The sequence below is a fragment of the Haemaphysalis longicornis genome, unplaced genomic scaffold (assembly GCF_048455015.1).
Source record: "Haemaphysalis longicornis isolate Haplotype H1 unplaced genomic scaffold, Haemaphysalis longicornis Haplotype H1 scaffold_8, whole genome shotgun sequence".
In the NCBI taxonomy this organism is placed as follows: domain Eukaryota; kingdom Metazoa; phylum Arthropoda; class Arachnida; order Ixodida; family Ixodidae; genus Haemaphysalis; species Haemaphysalis longicornis.
The window spans coordinates 166118249-166145574 of NW_027526445.1; the positions used below are offsets into that span (position 1 = coordinate 166118249).

Genomic DNA, 27326 nt, shown 5'->3' on the forward strand with positions numbered 1-27326 from the left:
AAAACTGCCGTAGCTGCTCAAAACTCGGACATTTGTACAAAGTAACCACTTTTACTACTTTATTAGGTCTGCTACATCGAAAAGAAGCCTGCTTACGTGCTTTGGAGCCGACAACCAGGCGTATTATTGTGATGGGTACCTTTGATAAACACGCCCGCCCTTTGCCGCAGCAGCCCGCCTATTTTGCCGTCCTTAATACATATTAATTAATCTCAGTTCATATTAATCCGCCTTACTCCCAACTTATTAATTATTGCTATCAATCCCTAATCAATCATAAATCTTTTTTCAATATTAATTCCCACCTTACTAATCATTACTGTCAATAGTGAATCAACCACTAATTAATTTTCGTAATCATTGATCATTTTTTACACACGGCTGGCAGGGTTTGTGTTGCTTTTGGCCTTCCTGCATTTCTTAGCAATCGTGTCGATGCCAGGGTCACTGAAGGGTACTTTTCAAGGCGTCGTACACACGAGGCTTTCGCTTCGGAAAAGTATTGATGAAAACTTTTCTGCGTTTTTTTTTCCTCAAGCACAATCTAAGAGCAAAAGTGAAAGAACTGACTAGCGACAGGAGAAGTCCCCAATAACAGCGGGTAAGTTTTATTTCAAAATACAAAAAGGCTACACCGTAAACCCAAATAAGGTGAAGTGCTTTGAGAAATATAAGCAGCTGCGGAAACTACTCGGTTCCATTAGCACATACATCATAACGAAAACAGTGCAAAACGCTCTAAGGTGGTGCTTATAATCATCTCCAGCATACATAACCCTGTACATTTGTTTTTGCCCCTCGGGCAGAGACGGTGGTATAAAGACACTCACTCCATCGCGACGTGTAGAATTAAAAGACCTCTCCTTAAGTATTACACTATGCTGTCACAAACTCTCTGTGTAATGAATTGGTAATCATCACAAGACGACTCGACCGCCAGAAAGGCGACCTTGTCACATGCAAAAATGTCACATTTAATTTCTTGGCGATTTTCAGCTAAACACTGAAACAAAGATGTCAAACAGATATTAGTCAAACAAAAGACGCAATCTCTCGAAGCATAAAATTTTCTGCGATGTCAGAAACAGCCTCGATAATAATCGCAACTTACCCAGAATTACCTTCACTGCAGGAAAGCCCACTCAGTAGCAGAGAATCAACCTGATTTATTGTAGGCAATTCTTAGCCGCATAATTATTTATGATGTCAAAAAAAGGTTAGCCAACTAAAGAACGCCTCACAGGGTTCCAGAAGCAACATCTGACACCTTAAGGTACTTTGTTAGCAGTACACTTATTGATAATGTCAAAGAAATGTTAGCCAACTAAAGAACGCCTTACAGGGTTCCAGAAACAACATCTGACACCTTAAGGTACTTTGTGACGGCGCGCCAACAATCAAAGTTAAGCCGGTCAACTTGAGTGCCCTCTCCTGGGTAACACTCCAGCCTATGGCAAACTATCTGGTTTATGAACAGGTAGTTGTCCTGGATGAACTTCCTCGCTGCTTTCACAGCACTTTCCGCCTCGGCTTTGCTCATCGCAGAGGCCGAAATTAGGCCAGAAACCAGCGAAGCCTTCGACTCTAGAAGCTCGAACGCTTCGGCAGAACCCTTCACAGTGTTTGGGTGCAGAACAAAGCGAACAGCACGCTGCAGACGAGTCAAATTACGCTGCACAGTTCTTTCCATGGGGGGAGTCGAGTGGCTGGCATGCCACTCTGTGATGGAACAGTTCTGCACCAATCCCTTGCACACTGCATCTGTGCTGTGTGTCGACATTTGCAGTTGACATGAGAGGACAACTTTGCACAAGGCTTCGTTTGACGCGAGCAACGAACCAAAGAGTTCTGCACATGCAGTGTCCATTCGGCAGCAATGCAGAGCCAGCTCGGTTACACAGCTGTTTGAAGCGAGTCCCTGCAGTGCTTCCATAGCAGAACGCGGTGTTGAGCCCTGGTCGTGTAGTGTGACACGCCTTAGGGACTTGTTCCTTTCTAGTGCTTCCTGCAGGATTGCTGTGTGTCCGGGTGGTGTGGCGCCGGAGAAGTGGACAGTCAAGGTCTCCACGCAGAGACTTTCAGACAGTGCTTGACACAGGATGGTGATGGCGGCGTCGGACAGCTCGTGCATTTGCAGGCACAAGTCAGTGGGGCCATGCGAAGGACTGAGCATGTAGCGAGCAAGCAATTTCAAATCCCAGTTTTTCCAGTCCAGCTGTACGCGCCCAAAGAGCCCGCACCTGGCCAGATTTCTTGATAGTTGCACCCTGCAAATAGATAATTGGAACACTAAGCTTAGTTTGTTGCACGGGGCCCGAACATAGAAAATGCAATGGACAGTTCTGTGACACACATATTCGTACTTTCGAACTTAACGATGTTTTTATACCTTTCAATATTTCTGCACATTTTCATACTTCCAAACAAACAAACAAACAGACAAACATACAAACCATGATATCCCCAGATGTTTTCTCCTAATGCTCTAAATTTGTTCTATTTTCCTAACAGATTTCATTGTCTCCTCCTTCTTATTCATTTGTACCACGTGCTTTTCCCCTTTTCTCTCCTTTTTTCGCCCCACTGTGTTCACCCCCATTTGAAGCAAGAAGCCCCGCCGTTTGTGGGGCTAACAGCATCAAAAAATCTCCCTCTCTCGCGCTCGCGTGAGCGCGCTTTCACTCTCTGTTTCTTTTTTTCCCCTATAAAGTTAGTTCAGTCGGTCGGTTGGTTGGTCAACGTCTGTAAAATGGACGGGGAGTGATGCAGGCCGAACACCGAGTGGATAACTGGGCAAAACAACTCGAATTGCAGGACAAACGAAGTAGGAGACCCGGAGCAATATTTTTACCAGAACTATCACTCTAAACCACAAAAAACAACCTACTCATGGTCAGCCGCTGGTATTCTCTTTCAATACATACAGGCTCGAAAATGTATGTATATCTGACAAAGATGTAGCCATGTAAATTCTAATGTAAATACCAGACTACGATCCGTAAATGCAGCAATCGCGTTTAGCTTGTGAGCAATACAAGATTCGTCATGAAGAAAGGTTGAAAATCCGCGAATTTATGAAGCTGGTGTCGAAAATGCCTATCGCTCATAAAAATATGGCCACGTACAGTGTAATATAGTGATAACAATACGAGAATGCAGCCATCAGTTTTAGCTTGTAAGCAAGACAAGAGTTTTAACAAAGAGTGGTTGAGAATTCAAGAAATGATAAAGTTGTTGAATTACCTCTGGACGTTCGTTGCCCAGATCAAGCCACCAAAGCGAAGTGTCCGCAACGTCTTGTTCCTCACTAGAGCGCTGCACAAGGCCCAAGCTACTGCCACTGAAATGGGATTTGTGGTATTCACGTTCAGCCGTTCCAGTGTAGAATTTGCATTTAGTCCCTCCGATACGTCCCTTCCACCTTGCTGAGAAATCACGCAGTTCTGAATGGTCAGCGAACGAAGCCCTTTGTTTTGCGAGAGCAGTGACCGGAGCCCATACCCAACACAGGAGCGTGTAGGGTCCCTGTAGTGACGCCCCCAGTAGGTGATGACAAGGTCGCTGAGTACACTGTTGGTAACAAGGGGCTTTGCAATAATTGCAATGTGGTATGGGCGAAATGCGTTGAAAGACAACGAGGTCAGTGCAACACTACTCTCCAGGAAATCCGACAGTTCGTGCAACATCGTGTCATTTCGTTCTTTCAAGTCCAAGTTCAAATGTGCAGCAAACAGGGCAAAATCAGAGGAGCTAAGATCTTCTACAAAACTTTGATAATCTTGTGTTGTAAGTTCTTCGGAGTATGATACATTACCCCAATCTATAGAATCCTCTACTGCTGAATACTCATCGGATGAATATTCGTCGGAAACGTCTGGAGACTCATCCCATTCGCGCAGTTCCCACACCTTTGCAGAGCTAGTGGTTGTTGGCATGACCAGTTTAACATCAAGTACCAGCTCCCCGAGGTTGCCACACCGTGAGATGCAGCGTGCGAAACCATCGCAGGCATTCCCCCACATACTGGTTCTGGTCAAGACAACTGTTTTCACAGAGCAAGCATTCTCCGTAAGCAGTTCAACTAGCTTTGCTAGGAACTTGTCATCAACCACTACATCGGTAAGCTTCAGGCTCTCCAGTTGTGCTATGTGGCCCAGGCTCTCAAGGAGTGATGCCCAGTCAAGGGGCCCGTATCCTTCTATGGAAATGTCACGCAGGTTTGACGAGGCCGAGGGAACATAATCAGGGAGGCCTCCAACCTGCCAATGTGGGTCTCCCTGTTTGATGCTGATGGAACTAATGCAGTTATGTTTTCTTATCAGCCATGCGGTGAAGCATGAGGCGTCGTAGAGAACGTCACTGTCTGCTACACCGACAGCAGGTTTGCTGGTTTGAACGTAGAGTCGAAGCTTTCCTGGTTGAAACTCGACGAGGGTAAGTTGCAAATCATTTAGGGTGTTGTTCCAGTTCTCAAGTTCATCGCAGAGCCAACAGGCATCCCTGGTTCCTGATGCCGAACAGTCACGTTTGAGGTCCAGTCGTGATAGCCGCCCACTTTTATGGCCTTTGTCCGCCATCTTGCGCATCCACGGGGATTTGGCAACTCCTGGACAGAGAAAAAAAATGTGCAGCACAAGCATCATGCAAGGCCTCTACTTATTGTCCATAATTTTTATCAGTTCCCACGAAACACAGCCCATTTCTAAATGACGGCAGCGTCATGTAACATAACGCGACAAAAAATGTAGGAATGTAGGAGGAAGCGCACCAGGTTGTCGGCCCGTTTGTCAAATAGGATTTCATCACAGGCTTATTAATAATAGACCCGTTTGTAACAGGGGAGCATTTGTCATAGGCTTGTTCGTTCACATAGCAATGTTCTACTTTCATAGGCGCGACAGCATAAATGTCCATTTTCTATGTGTGCATATGGGCTCCACCCACACACGTGATTTGAGATAGGACCCCTACCGGCATGCAGGAAAATCGCACTAGAAAGAAAAGGCCATGAAGGTGGGTCAAGATTATAATCTCGCCCCCTTCACCACAGTTGAAGCCGGCTTGTATAGGTGAGTCGCGCAGGGGGACTTCAATGTACATCATTATAGGTTATATATGCTAATATGCTATTATATATGCTAATCACAGTGACAGACGCTATTTTAGCCAAAAATGCTTTACCTCAGCAATGTGCGTTGCCTCAGGAACTTCTCAGCAACGTGCGTTAATCAGTGGACAGGGGGTAGCGTGATTGTAGGCTGCTATTTTTTCCCACTGTCGGGTTCCCAGGGACGGATAAATAACACCAATCAAGGAGGCCAGCAGTGGTAACGTGATTGCGGCCAAATTTTTTTTTGTCATATGAAGGAATTTTGAGTTCGCTTCAGCTCTGGGCGATTGCAACATATGAGGCGTTCCTTTTCGAAATGAGCTAGAGCCACCTAACGCGAATTTGAGAAATAAGCAGAAGTTTGTTCCCGCACCTAAATGCAGCGCAGTCAAAACTATTATATGATATATTTTACATGTCAGCTAGGCGAACCTTATGGCCACAAGGAATTAAAATTATGCCGTGAATTTGAGCAATATTTGTGTGATAAGTTTGAATTTGGCTCATATTGAACTGAAACACTCCAGTTTATGCTTCATTCTTATGAAACATTATTTAAATTGACTTTCAAGCATTGTGCCATTGAGTTTTGGTTGAAAAGGCATTAAAAGTATGTAACAGGCCCTCAAGAACACTAGAACTATACATAGAGAACAAATGAGTTCTGTTGGAACCATTAGCTGCTGTTTTCGAATTCTTCCTTAGGATAATTATCTTCGAATTCTCTAGGATAATTCGAAGTAAGCAATGCTATGAATTTCCAAAATGCTTCACAAGGAGGCTGCTCATATCTTATTCTTCCCCGTGATGAAGTGGTTCGCACTCTCAGAGGGGGGGAGGGATTTGGCAGGGCTCGTAAGCGGCGACTTTAGTAAAGTACTGAAACGGGGGAGACGAAATGAAATCATTGTTTCGCATCCCTGTTTCATTTCATTCACAGCACTTCTTCCGTTTACTTCGTCGTTGATATCTGGGGACAGATCTTTCGCCGGTCTAAAAATTGCCGTCAGAATTCATAATAAGCCAGCTCCGAAACGCAAAAAAAAAGAACTTCTGAAAACACCCCCGAAACAGTCTGAACAGTGAAGCCAAAAGCAAACTCCCATTGGGAAAATGCATTTGACTCATTTCGATGCGTGAAGCAGCAGGATCTGGTTCATTTTCGATACGAACTATGATCTGCGTACACAATTGCAGGGCGTTATCTTAACTATTTTCCAGCCTCCTCTGTTTTAGGGGAAAGTTGGCGAGTTTTTCTTGTCACTGCAGCTTTATCCGGCTCAGTTTCGGTTTCTGCATCTGGCTCATTTCGAAAAAAAAAAAAAAAGCCTCATATGAAATATTGCCAACCGTGAAATATTAAGCGAAAGATAAAGCGTTGTCCAATACAAGATTTGCTGGCTGTGGCCTCGTAGGTGTTGTGAAATTCCCCCCCCCCCCCCTACCGGATAATGGCCGCCACGAGAGCAGTCTGTCTTGATTTTACCTAACCGGCCAAACCGCTTCCGCTCACTGACTAGCCAGAGTCACTGTCAATTATTGATAGTGACGCTGGCTAGTCAGTGAGCGGAAGCGGTTTGGCCGGTTAGGTAAAATCAAGACAGACTGCTCCCGTCCAGTACAGCTGGTGTCGCTTCACAACTGCGAGTGATTAGTCTGTCTTGATTTTACGTAACCGGCCAAACCGCTTCCGCTCACTGACTACCCAGCGTCACTATCAATAATTAACAGTGACTCTGGCTAGTCAGTGAGCGGAAGCGGTTCGGCCGGTTACGTAAAATCAAGACAGACTGCTCTCGCGGCGGCCGTCTCGGGGTAGGGGGGGGGGGGGGATTTGACAACACCTACGAGGCCACAACCGATTTGCTTTCGTCGGTCCCACTATCATTCCTGCTCTCTGTAATTAATTGGTTTATTGCATTATAATAATGCATGCTTATCATGCACTGCGGCCGGCAGAAACTGTAGAAACAGGCATGCCTGCAGATAAATTTCTACTTACAAGGTTTTATTCTATGCAGTCCTGTGGGTATGCATACCGCTCTGGTAGAATAACAGAAACAGTTGCCAGGAATGCGCCGAAGCTGAGGCCTGAAGTTTCGTTTTGAGGCATTACGACGTCAACCGGTGCTCAGAGCTTGACGTACAATAAGTACTTTTAGCGACAGAAGTCTTTCTTGGGCGACGTAAGTGCAGATATTCCAGTCTGGTATTAGAATCAGCCATGACGGACGCACTAAGTGAGTTCCTGCAACATGACAAACTAAAAAAGACGGTACTCCCGGACTTTTGGTAGCAGAAGCCCAACCTCAGCGATTCAGAAGCTATTCGAACGGGCACAACAAACGTATGTTCTTTTTCGTTTCGGGGGGACACAACAAGTGTCCGTTCTTTTTGTGTCCCTCCAAAATGAAAAGAGTGCCCATGTGTCAAAGCGTGTCCAAGTGCAAAGAAACTTCGTCGTCTGCCCCAAGCAAATGTTGAGCACATCATTTTCTCCTGTCCTAGCTGCTGCCCTACAGTCCCCTCATTGCCCTAACCCTCCTCCTCCTCCCTACTGGTGAGTGTGGTTGGCGTTGGCGGCCCTCGTTGACCAGCTGGCTACGGTTCTCATGACTGAAGAATTTCAATAGGCCTTAGTCTGGCCAGAAATAGTTTGTTTCCCTCTCTCTCGTCTTTTGCCTGTCTGGCAGCAGAAGGCAAGTGAACTGAGAGGACCAGAATCAAGATGCAAGCGGGAGTTTGTAAAGGAGGAATATTTGTATGTAGTCCCGAACGTCGACAGGGCTGGGAATTGGAAGCTAGGATTCTGTTATCTAGTCATCTTTCTTGTGTTTTTTTTTTTGTGGCGTACAAGTATAAGTGCTTCCTTTGATAAAATTCAGTTGCAAGTGAATGCTGTGTTTGCGTTTTCTCTGCAATTTTCGTCTTCTTTCGCGCTGTTGTCGCCTTGAAAGTAACCGCCCTGCTTGACTAATCAACAGCCACTTTCGTCACGCTTCAAGACCTCGACCCCCCAAAAAAGAAGACAACTGTAGGGTAACGTCGTAATAACAAAAGCCGCTAGAAAGTAACTGCTTATTTAGTCGAGAAGACCGCAAGACAACAGTGGCGGATTTCGAAGTCTGCTAGTCAGGTTGTACATAAAACAAAAAATGGATTCAGCAATACATTCTTTACAATCATTTTTACGAAGTGACGCCTAGTGCGGGCGTGACAAAACGTTGGCAAGCCACGTGAGGCACTGGGAGATACCTGCTGAAAAAAAATGCCACTAGTTTTCGAAGCCGTATGCACTGCAGGCATGCAGATCTAATAGGAACAGTGGTGCGCTCTCAGGCCGCTATTGCCTGCTTCGATATTATCGGTGGTGAATGCAGTAGCGTCATTCCAAAACGCTGCCTGGATAGCGAAGTAATGCTATTGTGCTTCACAATCGGCTGGCTACAAAATCCGGTACTGGCGCACTGGCGCCTTGTTATCTCCGCACTTATATCACATATTGTTTCCTCGCTGCTTTTGTTATCACGCCGTCATACCCGGATACCTTCCTTCTGGCGGTGTCAGTGGCTTGACACGCGATAAAAGTGGCTATTGATAACGCATGCAGGGCGGTGACGCTTACATATATTAATTTTTATGAACGGGGCAGCGCGACTTTTCTAGGCGACTTTTACTACGAACGCGACCTTTTCTTATATGCAATTACGCTCCACAGCGCCGTGATGCTTAAAACAGTGCTGCTGCTCGGGCGTCAAACATCAGAGCGACATGAGGTTAGCCAAGAAAAGGGCGCTCGCTCGGGTATGCAGACAACTGAGACCGCGGAGGCGTGGCCACGACGCGCTACTTAGCAAGATCGAAAAGAACGGTTGGTGGCTCGGTAACGAACCTCTTAAAACGTTTTGTGGTAGTCTAATTTCCCTTGATCACCGCTTCAACTCAGAACTGTATAGATTTTGTGCGCCCGCAACATGCATCCGCACAGTTTGGTGTCTTCAGCGCTCCGGGATAATAAAAATGGGGAGCTCCCCGACCTCTCCTGACCCGTTATGTGGCAAAGCGTTATTAGCGTGCCCGCGCCCTTCCCCATTAAAATTTTTATGACCATATCTAGAAACTGCAGCCCTTGTCGCTTTCACATTTGAAAATGATTAACTAGCGCTGCTCTATAAGGTGTATTCACAGGGCTTTGGGTCGCGCGGCGGCGCTACCTGCGCGGCGACGACGACGCCATATTTGAGGTTGCACTCCGCCGCGCGGCCAGCGCGTTTTCCGACGCGAAACGTGGTTTGCGGCGTGGTGCTGGCAAGAACGTTCGTGTGGACGGTGTTTTTTTCTGCGAGATTCGTGTGTTTATGAATGTCTTGTCGTAACGAGTTGTCAGCATTGTTTTCGCTGCGATATTACGGATGCGCTGTTCACGTCTCTTACAACCGCAGGCCCGAAGCAGGCTGAACAACAAAAGCAAGCGCGCCGAGTTTTTTTTTTTTTTTCTTTTTTGCTGTTTCGGAGCGATGGCTAGGACAGTGCTTGAAGACTGCCAGTCTTTGTGACGAAAGCCGCATCGTCAGATGCATCACCTCAGGCTGCACCTGGATGTTCCCGACGTCCGAAGACGCCATCTTGACAGACATCTAATCCACATGTAATCTATCGTTCATTAAACCAGTGTTAACGACAACCACTGTCGTCACATGGTGTCAGAAATCGCTACAAATGTGACAGAAGTCACCGCTGACGTGACAGGCGCGGCGTACTCCTCGTGAACGTAAGACAACCGACCGACGCCCGGAATGGCCGATAACGGACTCCAACCACCGAAGCCCCTAGAGGTTTCGTCGCAGGCTCCCGACGAGTGGGACGACTGGATCCAATCGTATAACTGGTATGCAACGGCAGTCCAGATTCACAAGAAGGCGCCGGAGGTCCAAGTCGCCAACCTAAAATCGGTCCGGAAGCGCAAAGCATCTACAAAACGTTTGCACTCACGGAGAAAGAAAGAAAAGACGTCGAGGTCGTGGAGAAGAAATTCAAAGAGTACTTCACTCCGAGGACGAACCTGGCGCACGAGAGATACAGATTCAACAAAATGAGGCAAGAAGGAGAAAGCTTCATGAAATTCTTGACAGCAGCGCGACTGCCAGCGAAGAAATGCAAATTCGGCGATCTAACGGATGAGCTCTTGCGAGACCGTCTCATTGTGGGTATCACGAACGACGACGTGCGAGAGAAACTGCCCGCAGATCCAGCGATCGACCTGGAGAAGACTATCCACATGTGCAAAGCCAGTGAACAAGCTACGCAACAGCTTAAAGAGATCACTGCGAAAGACGCCGAGGCCAAGCTACTCGATGCGCTAGCAACCAAGAAAAAGAAAAAGTGGCCGTCGAAAGGAAAAGCTCAGACAGAAGAACCACAGCAGCGACAGTGCCAGTACTGTGGAGGAACTCATCGTAGGAAAGAGTGTCCAGCCTACGGCAAGAAATGCATCACCTGCAACAAAATGGGACACTTTGCAGCAGTCTGCAGATCAAGAAAACAGAAGGAAGTCAACACTGTTGAACATGATGACACCGAGGAAGAGATGTTCGTTTCAGAAGTAAAGAACATGAACAGCTACAACGAAGAATGGCACGAGGACATCACGTTCGCTGGTGGAAAAACAGTAAAAATGAAGCTGGATACAGGGGCACAGTGCAACGTACTACGAGCCAGTGTCGCCAACACCCTAAACTTGGAGACAAGACAGTCGTCAGTGAAGCGCATCGTCTCCTATACACAGCACAAACTTGATGTCAAAGGCGAGTGCATAGCTCCGTGCGAGACAAGCCGGTCAAGATAAAGTTCATCGTAGTGGATGGACAAGTCGCACCCATCCTAGGAAGAAACGCTTGCGAAGTACTGCAACTAGTGAAACGTATTCATCAGCTGGAACAGCAAGAAGACGCAAACCTGTACACAGGTCTAGGAAGGATCAAAGGATTCGTCTATGACGCAGACCTAAAGGACAACGCAGCTGGCGGAGAGAACCGACCACCCAGAAAAGTGCCATTTGCCTTCATGGATGATGTGAAGAACTTGACAGCATGGAAAAAGGCGGAATCGTCAAGAAAATCAATGAGCCAACTCCATTCTGCAGCCAAATGGTCATAGTCAAGCAAAAGAGAAAGCTCAGGATCTGCCTGGACCCGACGGATCTGAACAAGATTCTGCTCCGAAGACACTTCCCACTCAAGACACCACGAAGATATCGCAGCACGGGTCAGTGGATCCAAAATATTCACCTTGCTTGACCTAAAGAAGGGGTTCTGGCAACTAACAGTGCCTGAGAAAACGCAGAAACGCAGAAGTATCTTGCGTTCAGCACACCATGGGGAAGGTACACCTTTCTACGCGTCCCTTTCGGAATACCAACTGCACCCGAGGTGTTTCAACAAGTCATCACAGAAATCCTGAAGGGTCTCCCCAATGTCACAAACTCCATGGATGACATACTGATCTACGGCGAGACGTCCAAGGAACTCAAAGAACACACCGAGGCAGTCTTGGAAAGACTCCGACAAGCCGGTGCCAAGCTCAACCAACAGGAGTGTGTCTACAACCAGACAAGATTCAAATTCGTGGGACACGTCCTGACAGACAAGGGTCTGGAAATAGACCAAGAGAAGGTTGAAGCTATCGACAAAATCAAGGAACCAAAAAACAAAGCCGAACTGCAATGTCTCCTTGGCATGCTTCAATACCTGCAGAAGTTCATACCCAATCTGGCAGAGAAAGCAGTCCCACTGAGAAAGTTGCTGAAACAAGACATAGCCTGGCTTTGTACAGAAGAGCAGAGCTCCGCACTGCAAGTCATCAAGACGGATCTCAGGGAAGCACCAACGCTACAGTACTACGACGTCAACGGAGAACTGACCCTGTCCGTGGACGCCAGCTCGAAAGCTCTAGGCGCAGTACTCATGCAGGACGGAAAGCCCTTAGCCTACGCATCAGCCACACTAACGCCAGCACAAATGAACTATCCATAGATAGAGAAGGAAGCTCTGGCGATCAGATACGGCTGCAAGAAGTTCCACTCATACATCTACGGGCGACCACTCACCATAGAAACTGATCATCGTCCTCTCGAGAGCATAAGCAAGAAACCACTGGGACTAGCACCAGCTCGACTGCAGAGACTACTCTTCGACATACAACACTACGCACCGAAGATTGTGTACAAGCGAGGAAAAGATCTCCACATCGCAGACCTCCTTAGTCGTGACTGCGACACAAACGAGAGTTCAAGCACATGCATTGAAGACATGGAAGTGCTAGCCACACTGCCCATGTCACAAGAAACGTTTGCGGATCTCCGCACAACGCTCGAACAAGACTTGCAAAGTGTAATGCGAGCAGCGAGAGATGGTTGGCCTAGAGTGACGAATATATGATGGAAGCACAGAAACTGTTCTCACCAGTACGTGACGAACTGTCGGTCTACGAAGGCCTACTGCTTCGTCGTGACCGCGTTGTGATCCCAAAGACCTGGAAACACAGAGTTCTCAAGGCAGCACACTCCGGACACCTAGGCACCAACAGCCGTCTCAAACGTGCACGAGAAACAGTCTACTGGCCAGGAATGTCAAACGATGTCCGAAATTATGTTCAGACATGCAGCGTTTGTGAATCCTCACACAAGCGACCGCAAAAGGAACCATTGATCCCAAAGTCCCCAACTTGCCCTGGGAACGAGTGGCTGTAGACTTGTTCGACTTCAAAGGAAAACCACACATCGTAATTGTGGATAGCTACTCTGGGTACATAGACTACACCGATCTCAGAAGTAGCACAGCTGGAGAAGTCATCCGTGCAATGAAAGGCTGGTTCGCGACTCACGGCATTCCACGAGTCATAGAATCTGACAATGGGACCTGCTTCACAACACGTGAATTTCGCAATTTCAAGGAAGAGTGGCAATTTCAGCTACAAACGTCAAGCCCATTGTACCCCAGGTCCAACGGCCTAGCCGAACGAGCAGTGCAAGTGGTGAAGAACCTACTCAAGAGATGCACAGCGGATGGAAGTGACATCCAGCTGGCACTACTAAACCTAAGGAATGTTCCTCGCGATGGAGAACTGGGTTCACCAGCACAGCGTCTGTACAGTCGACGCACAACAACCACCATTCCAGTTAAAGAAACTCTGCTTGTCCCACAAGCAGTGAACAACGTTCATAAGAAGATGACAACCCAACGACAAAAGCAGAAACACTATGCGGACCAACACACAAGAACGGCGCCTGAGATCAGAACGGGTGAGCAAGTCAGCATGTGGGAGAACAACCGCCACTGGACTCCAGGAGTGGTCATCAAAGAAGCAGAAACGCCAAGATCATACTGTGCCCAAACAGGAAGAGGACAGTACCGACGAAATACCTCCTTCATTCGTCCAACACAAGCAGTGTGGAGACCACCACAGACCTGTGTAGCAAGCCCTACACAAGTTCCAGAAGCCACTGCACCACAACCTACAGCTCAAACTACAAGATCGGGCCGCGTCATCAAGCCAGTTGTGCGACTCGATTTATAAAAAGAAAAAAAAAGGGGGATGTGACGAAAGCCGCATCGTCAGATGCATCCCCTCAGGCTGTACCCGGATGTTCCCGACGTCCGAAGACGCCATCTTGACAGACATGTAATCCACATGTAATGTATCGTTCGTTAAACCAGTGTTAACGACAACCACTGTCGTCACAGTCTTTATTTGACGAGAGAGAGAGAGAGTAAACTTTATTTTGCGAAAAAAAAGAAGGGGAGCACGTGGTCGGATTCCTCATTTCAGGATCCCGTTGGAGCTTGCTGCCTTCTCCGCACGTTCCACCAGCCGAAGCTGAGTGTCGCTGCTGGAGCTGGCCAGTTCTCTCTCCCACTGCTCATAAGAAGGGTTGGGAATTGGGCAAACATTTGGGTTTTTCTGGCAGGCCCAGACCATGTGGTAGAGGGTACAGATCTCACCGCAGTGTGAGCATGTGGCGCTGTAGAGGGCGGGGTTGATGGCGTGAAGTTTAGATAGGTGTGGGAACGTGTTTGTCTGCAAAAGCCTGAGTTATGTTCCTGTTCCTTGGTGAGTGACGGGTAGGCAGGAGGATACTCTTGCCTACTCAGCTTGTAGTGCTGTGTGATGCCTTGGTATGTTACTAGGGGATGAGCCGCTTGAAGCCAGTCGTCTCGCGGTGCCCGGTAGGCTAATTCTCGGGCTGTCGTGTGGGCCATGACATTGCCGCGAAGGGACGAGTGGGCAAGCGCCCAAACCAGACTGATCTTGCGTTGAGGGGGTCGCTGGAGAAAGATTCTTGCAGCTGGTCTTGATATTCTTCCGCGTAGGTAGCTTCGGCATGCTGCTTGAGAATCAGTGATGATTGTATCGGCTGAGGTGTGGGCAATGGCAAGAGCGATGGCTGCTTCTTCTGCTTGGGTAGTGTTGATTCCAGTAAGTGTGACACTGGCGACATGCTCGGTGCATGTGGTGACGACAGCTGTCATCGTATCCATGCGAGCGTAGTCGGCAGCGTCCGTGTACACAGTTTTGGGGTTTGATCCATGGACTTTATCTAATGCCTGTGCTCTCGCCGCACGTCTTCCTTGGTGAAACTGAGGGTGCATATTTCGTGGAATAGGAGCCACATAGATGTTTTGCCTTATGGTTTGGGGTATGTCCATGGAAGAACTGCCTTGTTCTTCTGGGGTATTGTATCCAAGGCGACCAAGCAGTTGGCGTCCTGTTCTTGTGGTCGCTAGACGGTGGTGCTGGTTTACCAAATGAGCCTCTATGAGCTCCTCCACAGTGTTGTGTACTCCCAGTTTCAGAAGTCTATCCGTTGCCGTGCTGACGGGGAGACCAAGTGCTTGTTTGTATGCTTTCCGGATGAGTGTATCAAGTTTGGTTACGTCGCTTTTGGAGAGGATCGCATACGGGATGGCGTAATTGATGCGAGAGATGATGAAAGCTTGGACAAGCCGTAGCGTGTCTGCTTCCTTCATCCCTCTAGTCTTCGTGGTGATTCGGCGGAGCATGTGAACAATTTGTCCTGTTGTTTGAGTTAGGTGCCGAAGAAGTATGGAGTTGGAGCAGTCCTCTTGAAAGGTCATCCCCAGTATCTTTATGTGTGGGGAAGGCGTGATCGTAGCTCCGTCAAGGGTAATTTGGATGCCTGGATCTTGATGTTTTCGACTTTGGCGCTTCCGGACAAGGAGAAGCTCATATTTCTGCGGAGAGCAGCATAAACCACACTTGGCTGCATAAGCTTGCACGATGTCAGCAGCCTGCTGAAGACGATCTTGCATTTCCCCTACCGACCCTGCGCCCGTCCATAACGTTATATCATCGGCATACAGGCCGTGTCGAAGGTCAGGGATGACATCTAATAGTTTGGGAAGGCCGATAAGGGCGATGTTAAATAGCAGTGGGGAAAGAACTGCGCCCTGTGGCGTGCCTCGACCTCCAACTTGAATGGGAGGTGATTGTGCGTCACCGACCTTCAGGACTGCTTGCCGGTTTGTAAGAAAATCCCTGATGTAATTGTATATCCTGGCTCCGCAGTGGAGGTTATTGAGATTGTTCAGAATCATTTGATGATTTACATTGTCAAACGCCCCTTTTATATCGAGGGCGAGAATTGCTTTGGGCGTGTGATTACTGGCCTGCTTCATACGAACTATTTCCAACGGACACGTGTGGGCTGTGCGGTAGCGCTCGGGCGACCATGCAGCACATGCTGTGGGGTTGCCACCAATCACCACTAGCAGACGAGGACGACCCGCTACCACCGCGTGTGAAGCGCGCGGCGACCAGCGGAACTTACGAACACCAGAAGATGGCTGCCGAGCTCGCGCTTGCGGCCATCGAGCACCAGCGGCCGAAATCGCTGCAACCCACCCCCCCACAGGGGGCTGGAGGGCGGCGTCAGTAGGTGACCTAACGGTTCCACGCAGGCTCAATAAAGAAGTTGTATCTCTCTCTCTCTCTTTGAGCTGAAGAAGAATATCTTGGGCACTGAGACTTGGTCTGAATCCGTACATGGATGTAGGAATTTGGCAAGTATCTTCTAGGTATTGTTGTAGGCGACCGAGGATGACGTGCTCGAGTAGCTTTCCTATGCAGGACGTTAATGAAATTGGGCGGAGATTCTCGACGCTTGGCTCCTTTCCTGGTTTCGGTATTACATGAACCTCAGCCGTCTTCCATTCCGGCGGTATGACTCCCTTTTCCCAACAGCCATTCATGAATTGTGTAAGGGATGTGACGGAGTCATGGTCAAGGTTAGTCAGTATCTTGTTTGTGATAAGAAGTTATCGATAATATGGCTAATCCGTGCCGAATCTGTTGGAGCCCTTTTCATTCACGTGGGCCCCGGGACGAAGGCGTTGGTGGGAGCTTTCACCTCGCACCTCGTCACATGTTGGAAACATTCGCATGCTTAAAATGTTCACAAATTACGGTAGCTGGCGTACTTTATGGATGAGACGAACCACACTGGGCGCCCAGCCTCAACATGGGCTACTTCGAGTGTTGAGGTGAATGCACACGTACATGCAATGTCGCTTCCCAGGTAATTGCGGGCATCCAATTCTTCTCCGTCGCCTTCGACTCTTCTCTAATGACTAAGCGTGTTACGTGATCCGACACTAAAGCTTGATGCTGGGTACACAGTTTCATTACAAAAACAGCGCAGAGACGAAAACGTATGCAGCGACAAACCACAGCACCCTTTGTCACTTGTCTCTGCGCTGCTTTCGAAGTAGCCAAAGCGTGTTCCGTAATCTTGTTCTGATTATAATTTCCGCATCGTCTTTACCGAAAGGAAAACACTTGAAATTCATCGGTGAGATCTTGGTCGTCGCCACCATACCTAATTTTATCACGTACTTAAAGGAGCCATGAAGAGAAAACAAAAGTTTGTTTTATTCGAAAGATTAGGTGTTTCATAGTACCCCAAGCGCTTTCCCGGAAGCAAATGATGCTTTATTCACTGAGAAATAAGGCAATTTAAGCCAAAATTTTAAATCTCCCGCTAAAATTGAACATTTCGTGACGTGTACAATGGCGTCATAGAGCCGGTCCATGAAACAGATACTTAGTATGTCGACTCCATATAGCACCCACACGCGGGAGTCGATCGAGACGGCGGCCATTTTAAAAATACTAGTAAAACCTAGTGCACCCGCAGCCCTAGTCATGGAATCGCCTGATCCGGAGAACAAAACTCTCGCCGAGGAGCTCGGGCTTGCATTTAACAACCTCACACCACTTGAACGCTCAATGCTTCCAAGTGCACGAGCGGCAAGAGTTGTGGGATACGCGGTGGACGGGAAAGCGACCATTCCGCGATAGCCACAACAGACGAACGCCCAGCCGTCGGCACCGCTGCCTCGTCAGCCCCGTCGCGACGGACGAATATCCTCTTCAGACCTCGCGTGCATTAAAATGCACATTTGCTTCAACCTCGGTTTTAAATTTCGCGCCACTGCTGCAGCAAAGACCGCGCGCGCGACCACATCCTCTATCATGTGCTGCCATCTGCCCATGAATTCAGAAAGCGCACCGCAGCGGGAGCGCCGTTCTGAGCTTAGAAACATGGCGTCTTTCTCCACATCAACGTTCTACTCGAGGCGTCCAAGTTAGTTGCAACTTACGCTATTCTTGTCGGGTAATACTTTTTAATTATTGTTTTAATCTACTCGCAAAGTGTTTAGGAGTAATTGCCGCACGAACGGTAACTTTAAATGCCTACATTTTTGTTCGCGCAAGCTGTTTTCTTGCAGTGTGCATTAAAATGCACTCTCGGTCTCAATTTATGTTTTTGCATGCCTATCCGCTTTACACTCTCATGTGTTCCTTGCTCTTGGGTGTGAAATTTAGCGTTTATTTCTCCTAGGACTCACTGATAAAGAAGCTGATCGTGTGCACAACGTGCAACATTTTCCTGTGCGTAACAGCAATGCGAAACTGCTACAAGCAGTTCCACTCGAAATAAGAGGTCTGTTTGTAAGGAGCAGCAGCTGAATTCTTTTGTACATGAGTGTTGTACAAATAGTATGTTTTAAGACCCAGTGTGCATTATAATGCACACCCTGATGCGCAACATCCGCTTTATCTAGAAGTGCAATTTTTTTATTGTGCAATAAACTATCTGCAGACATTCCAAAAATGTGCTTTTCTCGCCCCTGTGTGGCCACACATTCCACCAGGTCTGAGGAGGATATAGACTGGTACGTATGTGCCGTATTTTGATTACGGTTAATAATAGTTCAATTTAAGTAGCACTATCACTTATGCCAGTTGGCCGGTGTCGTGTATGGAAAGCCGTTCGCGCGAGCTCTCTGCTTTGACCAGAAAGATACGAGCGTCAATGCGCGGTGTTTACGGCATTTTTTTCCCCAAGGTCAGAGCGATTTGACGAAGTCGGCGACGAGCGCCAGCATGTCCCAGGAGTGAGCTAACGTAAGGGTCCCTGCCGTAATCACTTCCTCGGAAATGAAGCGAGCACACTCGTACTTCCTTTAGCTCCCTTTCTCCTCCGTTTGCAAAGTTCACAAAACGTAGCCACTTGCTTCGCCTAGGTTCGTCGTTGGGCAGCACATGAAAGGAGATCTCCTCACCGGCGGGGATGTCGCACTCCCTCGACGATTTGCCCGTACTACATGGGCATTTCAAAACGCAGCAACGAAATTTCATGTAAAGTACTCGAACAAACTGAAGTTTTCAGTGGTTGTAAACAGGAAACGAGCTCGTAACGACAGCAGCAAGCCAATACCATTCGAAACTTACGCGACGACTGGCACTATCTCGTCACTTCTTGCTGTTCCTTACTCCCCTCGTTTCTATTTTTACCTTTGCTGGTTGGCGATATGACGGCCAACCTCCTGTGAAGGGATTACGATACGAAGCAAGGTCGCGGCTGTGCGTGCTGGAACGGTTCGTTGGCCCCGAAGAGCCTCGAACCCGAAAATTCGTCTGCGCGACGGCGAGATGTCGAGCTCGGCCGGCGCTAGTTGCGTACGCATTGGCGCACACGCTTGCGTGTTCGTTCGGACCTTCAACCGTTTACTCCACCGTTCTTTGTCATAAAAAGAATGTGCAGTATGTTTCACGGGCATTTAGCTCGCTATGCAAACTGTAAGCCCTGCCTAACATGCGTTTGCTTTTGCCGGCCTCCGCCAATCGCAGAGCATTCCCAAGTGACATCACAGGTTCTGTTGCGGAAAATGAGCTGGTGGGTCGCATGGTCATTTCCTTTTTTCCTAATTATGTAGCTTATTTGAGCGAAGTTTGCGTTATAAGTGGTGTCGTTATGGTTCTAACGAGGCAATCTTTCGAATGAACCAAACTTGTGTTTTCTCTTCATGGCTCCTTTAAGCGCTAACCACATGGAGCGATTTTTCCAGCGACACGACGAGCGACGCGACTAGGATCCGCAGTCGCCGAACCGAAGCCGCTTGCCGAGGCAACCACATGACAGCGACGGCTCGAGCGACTAAGGATGGCGATTTCAATGTTGCCGCACTACGCGTAGTAACGCGCTTGGTACGCTGGTTGTTTGCAAACATTTTTTTGTTCATTTGTTATAAAAAGCATGACTAAAAAAACCTCCGTCGCATGCCCCCGCGCGAGGGACACGAGTAAATGCAGAGCATTGGGGGTGGTCACGTGGCATAGGTTGTGGTAGTTGGCGGTGGTAGTTGTAGTTGTCGTAGGGGTTGGGTAGTTGGGTTGGGAGACGAGAGAGAGAGAGAGAGAGAGAGAGAGAGAGAGAGAGAGAGAGAGAGAGAGAGACGTAAGTACGTAACGTGTTATTTATTGCCATCGTTTGCACCCCACCCTCTCTGCGGGGCAATCGGTTGGATCTTTATTATTATTCTTCTTTTCTTTCTTTTCTTTTCTTTCTTATTATCCCTCTCGGGAGGGCAGTGCGCCATCGTCGAAGTTCATAAGCGATGGAAGCAACACCTTCAACCAGTACCGCTACGCGAGCCAACGTCAGCGTTGCAGTACCAGTTCAAGACATCGTGCCGTCCTCTTCATCGACGGCGGCAGAAGACAAGGCGGCGAGACGGCGCGCTGCCGACGCCGAACGCAAGCGTCTGAAGCGCGCTGCCGACGCCGAACTTCGTGCACGAGAAGCCGCGGTCAAACGTCAACGTCGGGCCGCGGATCCTTCGCTCGGGCAACGAGTATATTCCTAGCGCGCGCAGTAGAGGGAGAGGAGGTAGCACCTGCTGCTGCAACGCCTCTTTCAGCGCCGGAGCACGCGCATGCGCGCCCGCACCTGTTGTTGAGAGCGAGGAGGAGGGGGGAGGGGCGCACGTGCTGGCTGGCTGCGGACGCCGAGTTACGGACGCATAACATCGTGAGTTAAAGAAATGCTCTGCATTTAAAAGTATTACGCCTTTCTACCTTGCTTTTAAATGCGAATGCATTTCTTAGCTGCGGGTTGTTTTGCGTCGTTGAGCGGCGTGCGCCTAGCAACAGCTGTGGCGCGCGCCTAGCAACCGGAGCAGGTGCGGAGTAGCGGAGGGCAAGGATAGAGAAGGAGCGCGCTCGGCGTGTGAGGGCGCTCGCATCGCGGAGCTCGGGCGGAGTAGCGGGGAGTGAGTGGAGAGGAGGAGCGCACTCGGCGTGTAAGGGCGCTCGCATCGCGGAGCTCGGGGCGGAGAGAGAGCTCGCTCGCGGGCTGGCGCGGGTCTCTCTCTCCTCTCCGCGTACCCCTCTCCGCTCGCTGCGCATATAAATGCAGGGAGCGCGCGCCTCCCTCCGTGACTGCTTGCCGACCGCGCGTTGATAGCGATGGAAGTCGGTGAAGTCGAATCCTTCGCGGCAACGATACCGCAAAGAAGAATTCGGTGCACCCAATGCATTCGCATTTCCGCACGATCCCCTTCGGGGAGGAGGGGGGATTTTTTTGCACTTCATTGCATCTCTAAAAATGGTTTGGGTTAGCGATAGCGCACGCTTTTCCTTCCGCGCCTCGTCTCTCGGCTCCAACATGAACGCCGTGAAGAATTCGCTTTCTTGACGTCGTTTTTCCCACACGGGTCTCACCCAGGTGGTGGTGGTGAAAAACATTTATTAAGACTATATACAAGTGAGAGATAGGGGCGGCCTTAAGGGCCGACCCTGTACAAACTCTAGGAGGAGTCCCTAGTCCGGGACCCCTGTGGCTTCCGCGGCGGCGCGCGCCCTGGCCACGAGGGCTCGTTGGCCATCCAAGGTCGAGCAGCCGAGCAGGGCAGCCTCCCAGCTCTCACGGGTAGGGGGGGAAGGGGACGTGATTGGGGGGACCGCCGGGTTGGATGGGCATGCCCACACCATGTGAAAAGTATCCGCAAACGGATGATCACAGTGTGGGCATTCCCCGGAGAAGGCCGGATTGAAGTGCTTGAGTATCGTCGGGCACAATACCGTGTTAGTGTATAGCCGTAAGAGCCAGCGCTCGTCAGCCTTAGTCAGGCCCGGCGCCGGAGGCGGAAATCGGAGCCTGTTCAATTTGTACATCGCTGTGATATCGCGAAATGAGCTGACCGGGTTAGGTTCTGGATCGTCAAGAGATGGAGGGCGAGGAGGGTCCCGGGAATCAAGCGCGCGGGCTGAGGCATCGGCAGCCTCGTTACCACCTAGTCCTGCGTGAGCTGGAGTCCAGATGACGGAACGTGTATTTGGGCGGTCCATATAATAACAGCCCTTGAGGATTCGAGCAGCGCGAATGGTGATGCGACCTTTGGTAAGATTTTGGCACGCACTCCGCGAATCGGTAATAATGATCCGAGATGCGGGGTCCGCTGCGGCGAGAGCTATGGCGACTTCCTCCGCATGAGAAATGTCCGGTGCTCGAAAAGTGAGCCCTTGAACAGGCACGTTTTGATGGATTACGGCTGCCGTGTACCACCCCCCGTGGTGAGGGCCAGACGCGTCCGTGTAAAATACTCCAGGCCGGGACCCATAGCGTCCTTGCAAGGCTGTAACCCGCGCAGTTCGCCTGCCTTCGTGAGTGCCCCTAGCCATGTTTTGGGGTAGAGGCTGGATATTCAACGCACCACGCCAGTCCTCTGGGATCGTGGTTCGCTCTTCTGCCTGATATGTGTAGGAGATGTGGAGGCGTTGTAAGAGGCATCTCCCAGCGTGCGACTTAGTAAGCCGCAGGTACTGGTTATGGAGATGGGCCTCTTTGAGTTCTCCGTACGTGTTGGTCATGCCCAAATCTGCAAGACGCTGGTTAGACGTCGAGATCGGGAGGTCGAGGGCGCGCTTGTATATCTTGCGGAGAATGCCTTCGAGCGTGTGCACATCACATTTGCGCAAACGTAGGTAGGGTGTCGAATATAGGATCCGACTGGTCACGAAAGCGTTGGCGAGGCGCAAAGCATCGCGGCTTCTGAGACCCCCCCGCTTGTTTGAGACCCGACGGACCATGCGGCCTACTTGATCCCCGACCATACGTAACTTGCGCAGGGTTGTGTCGACTTTCCTGCTCTTGTGTATGAAGAGTCCCAAGACACGGATTTCTTCGCGTTCCGGGATTGGCCCGGTTCGCAAGGAAAGTGCGATTTGAGTCGTATCTTTTGGTTTGGGGCGAAGATGCGCGTACTCCGATTTTTCAGGGGAACATTCGAGGCCGCAGCGGCGCGCGTATTCATCTACGACCGATGCTGCATGCTGCAGGCTGGCCTCAATGCTGCCAAGGGAACCCTGGGTTGCCCACAGCGTGATATCGTCGGCGTACAGAGCGTGCCGTAGGCCGGGGATATCCTTCAGCAGTGGGGGGAGATGAGCCATGGCGAGATTGAACAAAAGAGGAGAGAGGACCGCTCCCTGTGGTGTTCCTCGAGTACCCAGAGGGTATGGGCCATGCTCCTTGCCTTGAATGCGGAGGTACGACTGCCGTTCAGTCAGGAACTGACGGATGTACCTGAAAGCATTATACCCACAGTTCGTTTGGGAAAGATGGGTCAGAATGATTTTGTGGGTAACGTTATCAAAAGCCCCCTTAAGATCTAAGGCGAGGACTACCTTATCGTTACTTGGATGCTCGATCGGCTCAATGACGTCACGATGGAGTTGTAGGAGAATGTCCTGAGCAGAGCGATGTGGACGAAAGCCGTGCATAGTGTCGGCAAAAGTGTGTTGGTCCTCGAGGTAATCGGAAAGCCTATCCCTAACCATTGTTTCCATAAGCTTCCCCACACACGAGGTTAACGAAATGGGGTGTAGATTTTCGATGTTGATAGACTTGCCCGGTTTGGGAATAAAAGTTACCAGAGCCGTTTTCCAATCAATTGGTAGCGGTTCGCGCCCCTCCCAAATTTGATTGAAGTAGTCGAGGAGGTGAAGGTATGCTAGGTCTGGGAGGTTGGCTAGAAGCTTAACAGTCACTTGATCCCGACCAGGCGCCGTTCCTCGCTTCATTTTCGACAGGGCCGCCTTCAGATCGTGGAGTTCAAAGCAACTATCCAATTCTGCGTTCTCCGAGCCTGCATATGAGAACGCCGGTTCGATGGAGTCCTGCGGGCCACAGATATATTTATCCCTAAGAGCCTGTGCCAATTTATCTGCGTCACCCGCGTAAGCGTGGAGCGCGCGTTGAAGATGTTTTTGCGTTTCTGTGCGCGTTTGGCTAGGGTCGATGAGAGCCCTGAAGAAACGCCACGTGCTGCGGTTGGACATATGCTTGGCGGCATTGTTGCAGCGTTCTACCCAATTGGAGTCAGCGAGCTGGGCCGCGTACTCGGCCGCTTCCTGAGTGAGGGCTGCTATGCGGAGTTTGAGCTTACGGTTATGCTTCTGTCGGCGCCAACGGCGGACAAGGCTACGCCGAGCCTCCAAGGTATGCAGTAGATGTTTATCCACCGCCGGCGTGGCCTCTGAGAGCTGAACCGTCTGCTCAGTTTGGCGAAGCGACGTCACAAGGTGTTGAGACCAAGTGGCGTAGCCTTGTTGAGCTATGGGGGCTGAAGTCGTGTACTCCGAACGGAACTTGTCCCAGTCCGGAAGTGTCGCTTGTTGATGGGGACGGGTAAGGGGACGCGTCCGAATTGTAGTGAGAAGAATGCAGTGGTCACTGCCGAGGGTTTCATCGGTGTTGAGCCATTCTGCATGCCTGATGTGCTTGGTAAGTGTGAGATCAGGACATGTGTCCCGAGTTACAGAGTTGCCAATGCGGGTTGGGTGTGCGGGGTCCGTTTGGATAGTGAGGCCCAAAGTGGAAATGAGTTCCGCCAACTTTCTACCACGCCGTTCCTCCTTACGGTAACCCCAGTGAGGACTATGGGCATTAAAGTCCCCTACAATGACAAGCGGCTCCCTACCTGCCACCGTAAGGGCTTTGGTAAACACATCAGCGTAAGTTACGTTAGGCAGTTTAGGAGAACTGTAGATGTTGAGGATGTGCAGGGACGGATCCTGCTTCCTAAGCGGAAGGTGTGTGCGGGAGCCTTCTTGCTTCTGCTCCAGCGTGTACGCAAGCTTTGCCACGCAAAGCTTTCTTTGCCGCTGCACCGCAAACGCCGTCTGCGTGAATTTGCAAAATCTCCCCCCCGTTCTCTTCCAAAACGGGAGGTTGCGTGATTACGTAGGGGCTCTCCTATTGGCTAGTCGCCGAGGCCACTTCCGGGAGGCGAGCGACTGTTTCTGGCGGCCCAGAACCGAGCGATTCGATTAGCGACTTGGTCCGCGGCGAAAAGTAGTTCGTCGCTAGTCGCATCGCTCCCCAAGTCGCTTGCAAAATCGCTCCATGTGGTTGGGGCTTTACCTCGCGATGGTTTCCACCCAGACCCTGGGCGTAGTTGCCGCTTCATTAGGAGCTCAAATAGACGACCTTCGACGCACAGATCACTGTCGCCAGAGCACCTCACCGACTCTCATACTCCTTAATAGCGCTTTCCATTGGGCGAACAGGAGCACTTCTAACTGCACCCAAAGTGATCTCGCGAGTTCTGGCGTCTTCCAGTGGTCGGGCAGGAGCAGGGGCGTTGTGTTTCATTGGTCGAGGAGGAGCACTTTTTTGGCGCCGAGAGCAGCCGAGAGCAGTTCTCGGTTCTCGGTGCTCCGTCGCCAGCGGCGGAGTAACAGGGAACGCCGAGGAAGTCACATGACCTCTTTTACGTCATTTCTGGTTTTATCCCCCGGTGGCGGAGGAAAAATAGCGGAACCCGACAGCCGCGGTAGTCGCTCAGTGCGTACGGCAGCAGCTAAGCGCGGCCGTCTGGACGATGCTGCTACTTTTAGATTATGAAAGCACCACAGATTCAAGCGCAAACTCATCATCGGACAGCAGCAGCAGCTGCGACGATGACGACGATTTGACATTGCATGAGTTTATGTTCGAGCCCCTGTTCACCGCGCCGGAGCAGCGACCGAAGGTAGAGTCGTATCTGGAAAAGACGGCGGATGCTGTTACCGTTCGCAGCTAATTTTTGGGAGATACGATGGTGACCCTATCATGGACATGAACATCCACTCGGCTTCTTCATTCGTCGCCATGCGGAAGGCAGACACAAAACCACCGGCACGTATCTGGCAAAACTGGCGAGGAACAGCGTGCGGACAACACGAGCGCGAAATGCTCCGGGAAGCGAGAGCGGGAAAAGTTTGGTCACATGACTCTTGACATCACGCCCTCCCCCTCTTTTCACTGCTCCCGGAGCAGCGCGAATGTTTCATTCGCGGAACAAACGCACACGTCCACACGTCCCCGTTACTCCCGTGTGCTGCTCTGGCTGCTCGCTCCACTTGCTCCTGTTCTCCCAATGGAATTCGCCATGAAGCGCGCAACATGCCTGGGTGGCACGGTAAAACCAGCTCCTCATCTCACACGCCACAACCACATCAAATATCCTCGCAGCCTGCCTTGTGTGAAGAAATTTTCTCAGCTCGAGCCACGGTCGGTTCAAGCAACAGAGGAAATAAGGAAATCGGCGCACCGAGATAGCGCGAAATCGTCAAAACGGACTGGGTTATGCACGCCGCTGGCCGCGCCTGTCAAAGGGTCGTGCCCGTCGCGCCTGACAAAACCGGCGTGCTCCCTTTCGTCGTTCGGCCTGCTTCGGGTCTGCGGTTGTAGGAGACGTGGACAGCGCATCCGGAATTTCGATGCGAAAACAATGCTGACAACTCGTTACGACAACGCAATCGTAAACACACGAATCTCGAAGAAAAAACACCGCCCACACGAACGTTCTTGCCAGCACCACGCCGCAAACTACGTTTCGCGTCGGGAAACGCGCTGCCCGCGCGGCGGAGTGCAACCTCAAATATGGAGTCGTCGCCGCCGCCGCCGCGCGGTCTAAAGTCCTGTGCATGCACCGTATCTTTCATTTTGCGTACCTTGAGTAGGAATTGCCTATATCACTCAACACCTCTCTCTATTTTCGAGGTAAGTGCGTGTGCGAACTCACCAGCTCGGGGCCTGAAGGTCAGGAACACCGGATCACACGCGCCCAACCGCGCCGATAAGATAACCTTATCGGCGCGGTTGGGCGCGTGTGATCCGGTGTTCCTGACCTTCAGGCCCCGAGCTGGTGAGTTCGCACACGCACTTACCTCGAAAATAGAGAGAGGTGTTGAGTGATATAGGCAATTCCTACTCAAGGTACGCAAAATGAAAGATACGGTGCATGCACAGGACTTTAGACCGCGCGGCGGCGGCGGCGACGACTCCATATTTGAGGTTGCACTCCGCCGCGCGGGCAGCGCGTTTCCCGACGCGAAACGTAGTTTGCGGCGTGGTGCTGGCAAGAACGTTCGTGTGGGCGGTGTTTTTTCTTCGAGATTCGTGTGTTTACGATTGCGTTGTCGTAACGAGTTGTCAGCATTGTTTTCGCATCGAAATTCCGGATGCGCTGTCCACGTCTCCTACAACCGCAGACCCGAAGCAGGCCGAACGACGAAAGGGAGCACGCCGGTTTTGTCAGGCGCGACGGGCACGACCCTTTGACAGGCGCGGCCAGCGGCGTGCATAACCCAGTCCGTTTTGACGATTTCGCGCTATCTCGGTGCGCCGATTTCCTTATTTCCTCTGTTGCTTGAACCGACCGTGGCTCGAGCTGAGAAAATTTCTTCACACAAGGCAGGCTGCGAGGATATTTGATGTGGTTGTGGCGTGTGAGATGAGGAGCTGGTTTTGACGGCACCTTGCGACCTTGCGCCTCATCACCGCAACCGCCTGTTCCTCCGCTCGGCG

General features: G+C 50.3%; 2 protein-coding genes and 1 pseudogene across 2 annotated transcripts; 1 reads left to right on the top strand and 2 right to left on the bottom strand.

Moving 5' to 3' along the window:
• Positions 1-585: 585 nt before the first annotated feature.
• On the bottom strand, positions 586-26599 carry LOC144148792 (uncharacterized). Its single transcript, XM_077680299.1, has 3 exons — positions 26542-26599; positions 3244-4606; positions 586-2267 (listed from the first exon to the last, which is right to left on the bottom strand). The coding sequence occupies exons 2-3, from the start codon at positions 4584-4586 to the stop codon at positions 1337-1339; spliced, it is 2274 nt and encodes a 757-aa protein (XP_077536425.1). The 5' UTR covers positions 4587-4606; positions 26542-26599; the 3' UTR covers positions 586-1336.
• On the top strand, positions 9907-11183 carry LOC144149271 (uncharacterized; annotated as a pseudogene).
• Positions 21215-23507, bottom strand: LOC144149400 (uncharacterized). The gene has a single exon (XM_077680958.1). The coding sequence runs from the start codon at positions 23318-23320 to the stop codon at positions 21293-21295; it is 2028 nt and encodes a 675-aa protein (XP_077537084.1). The 5' UTR covers positions 23321-23507; the 3' UTR covers positions 21215-21292.
• Positions 26600-27326: the final 727 nt, after the last annotated feature.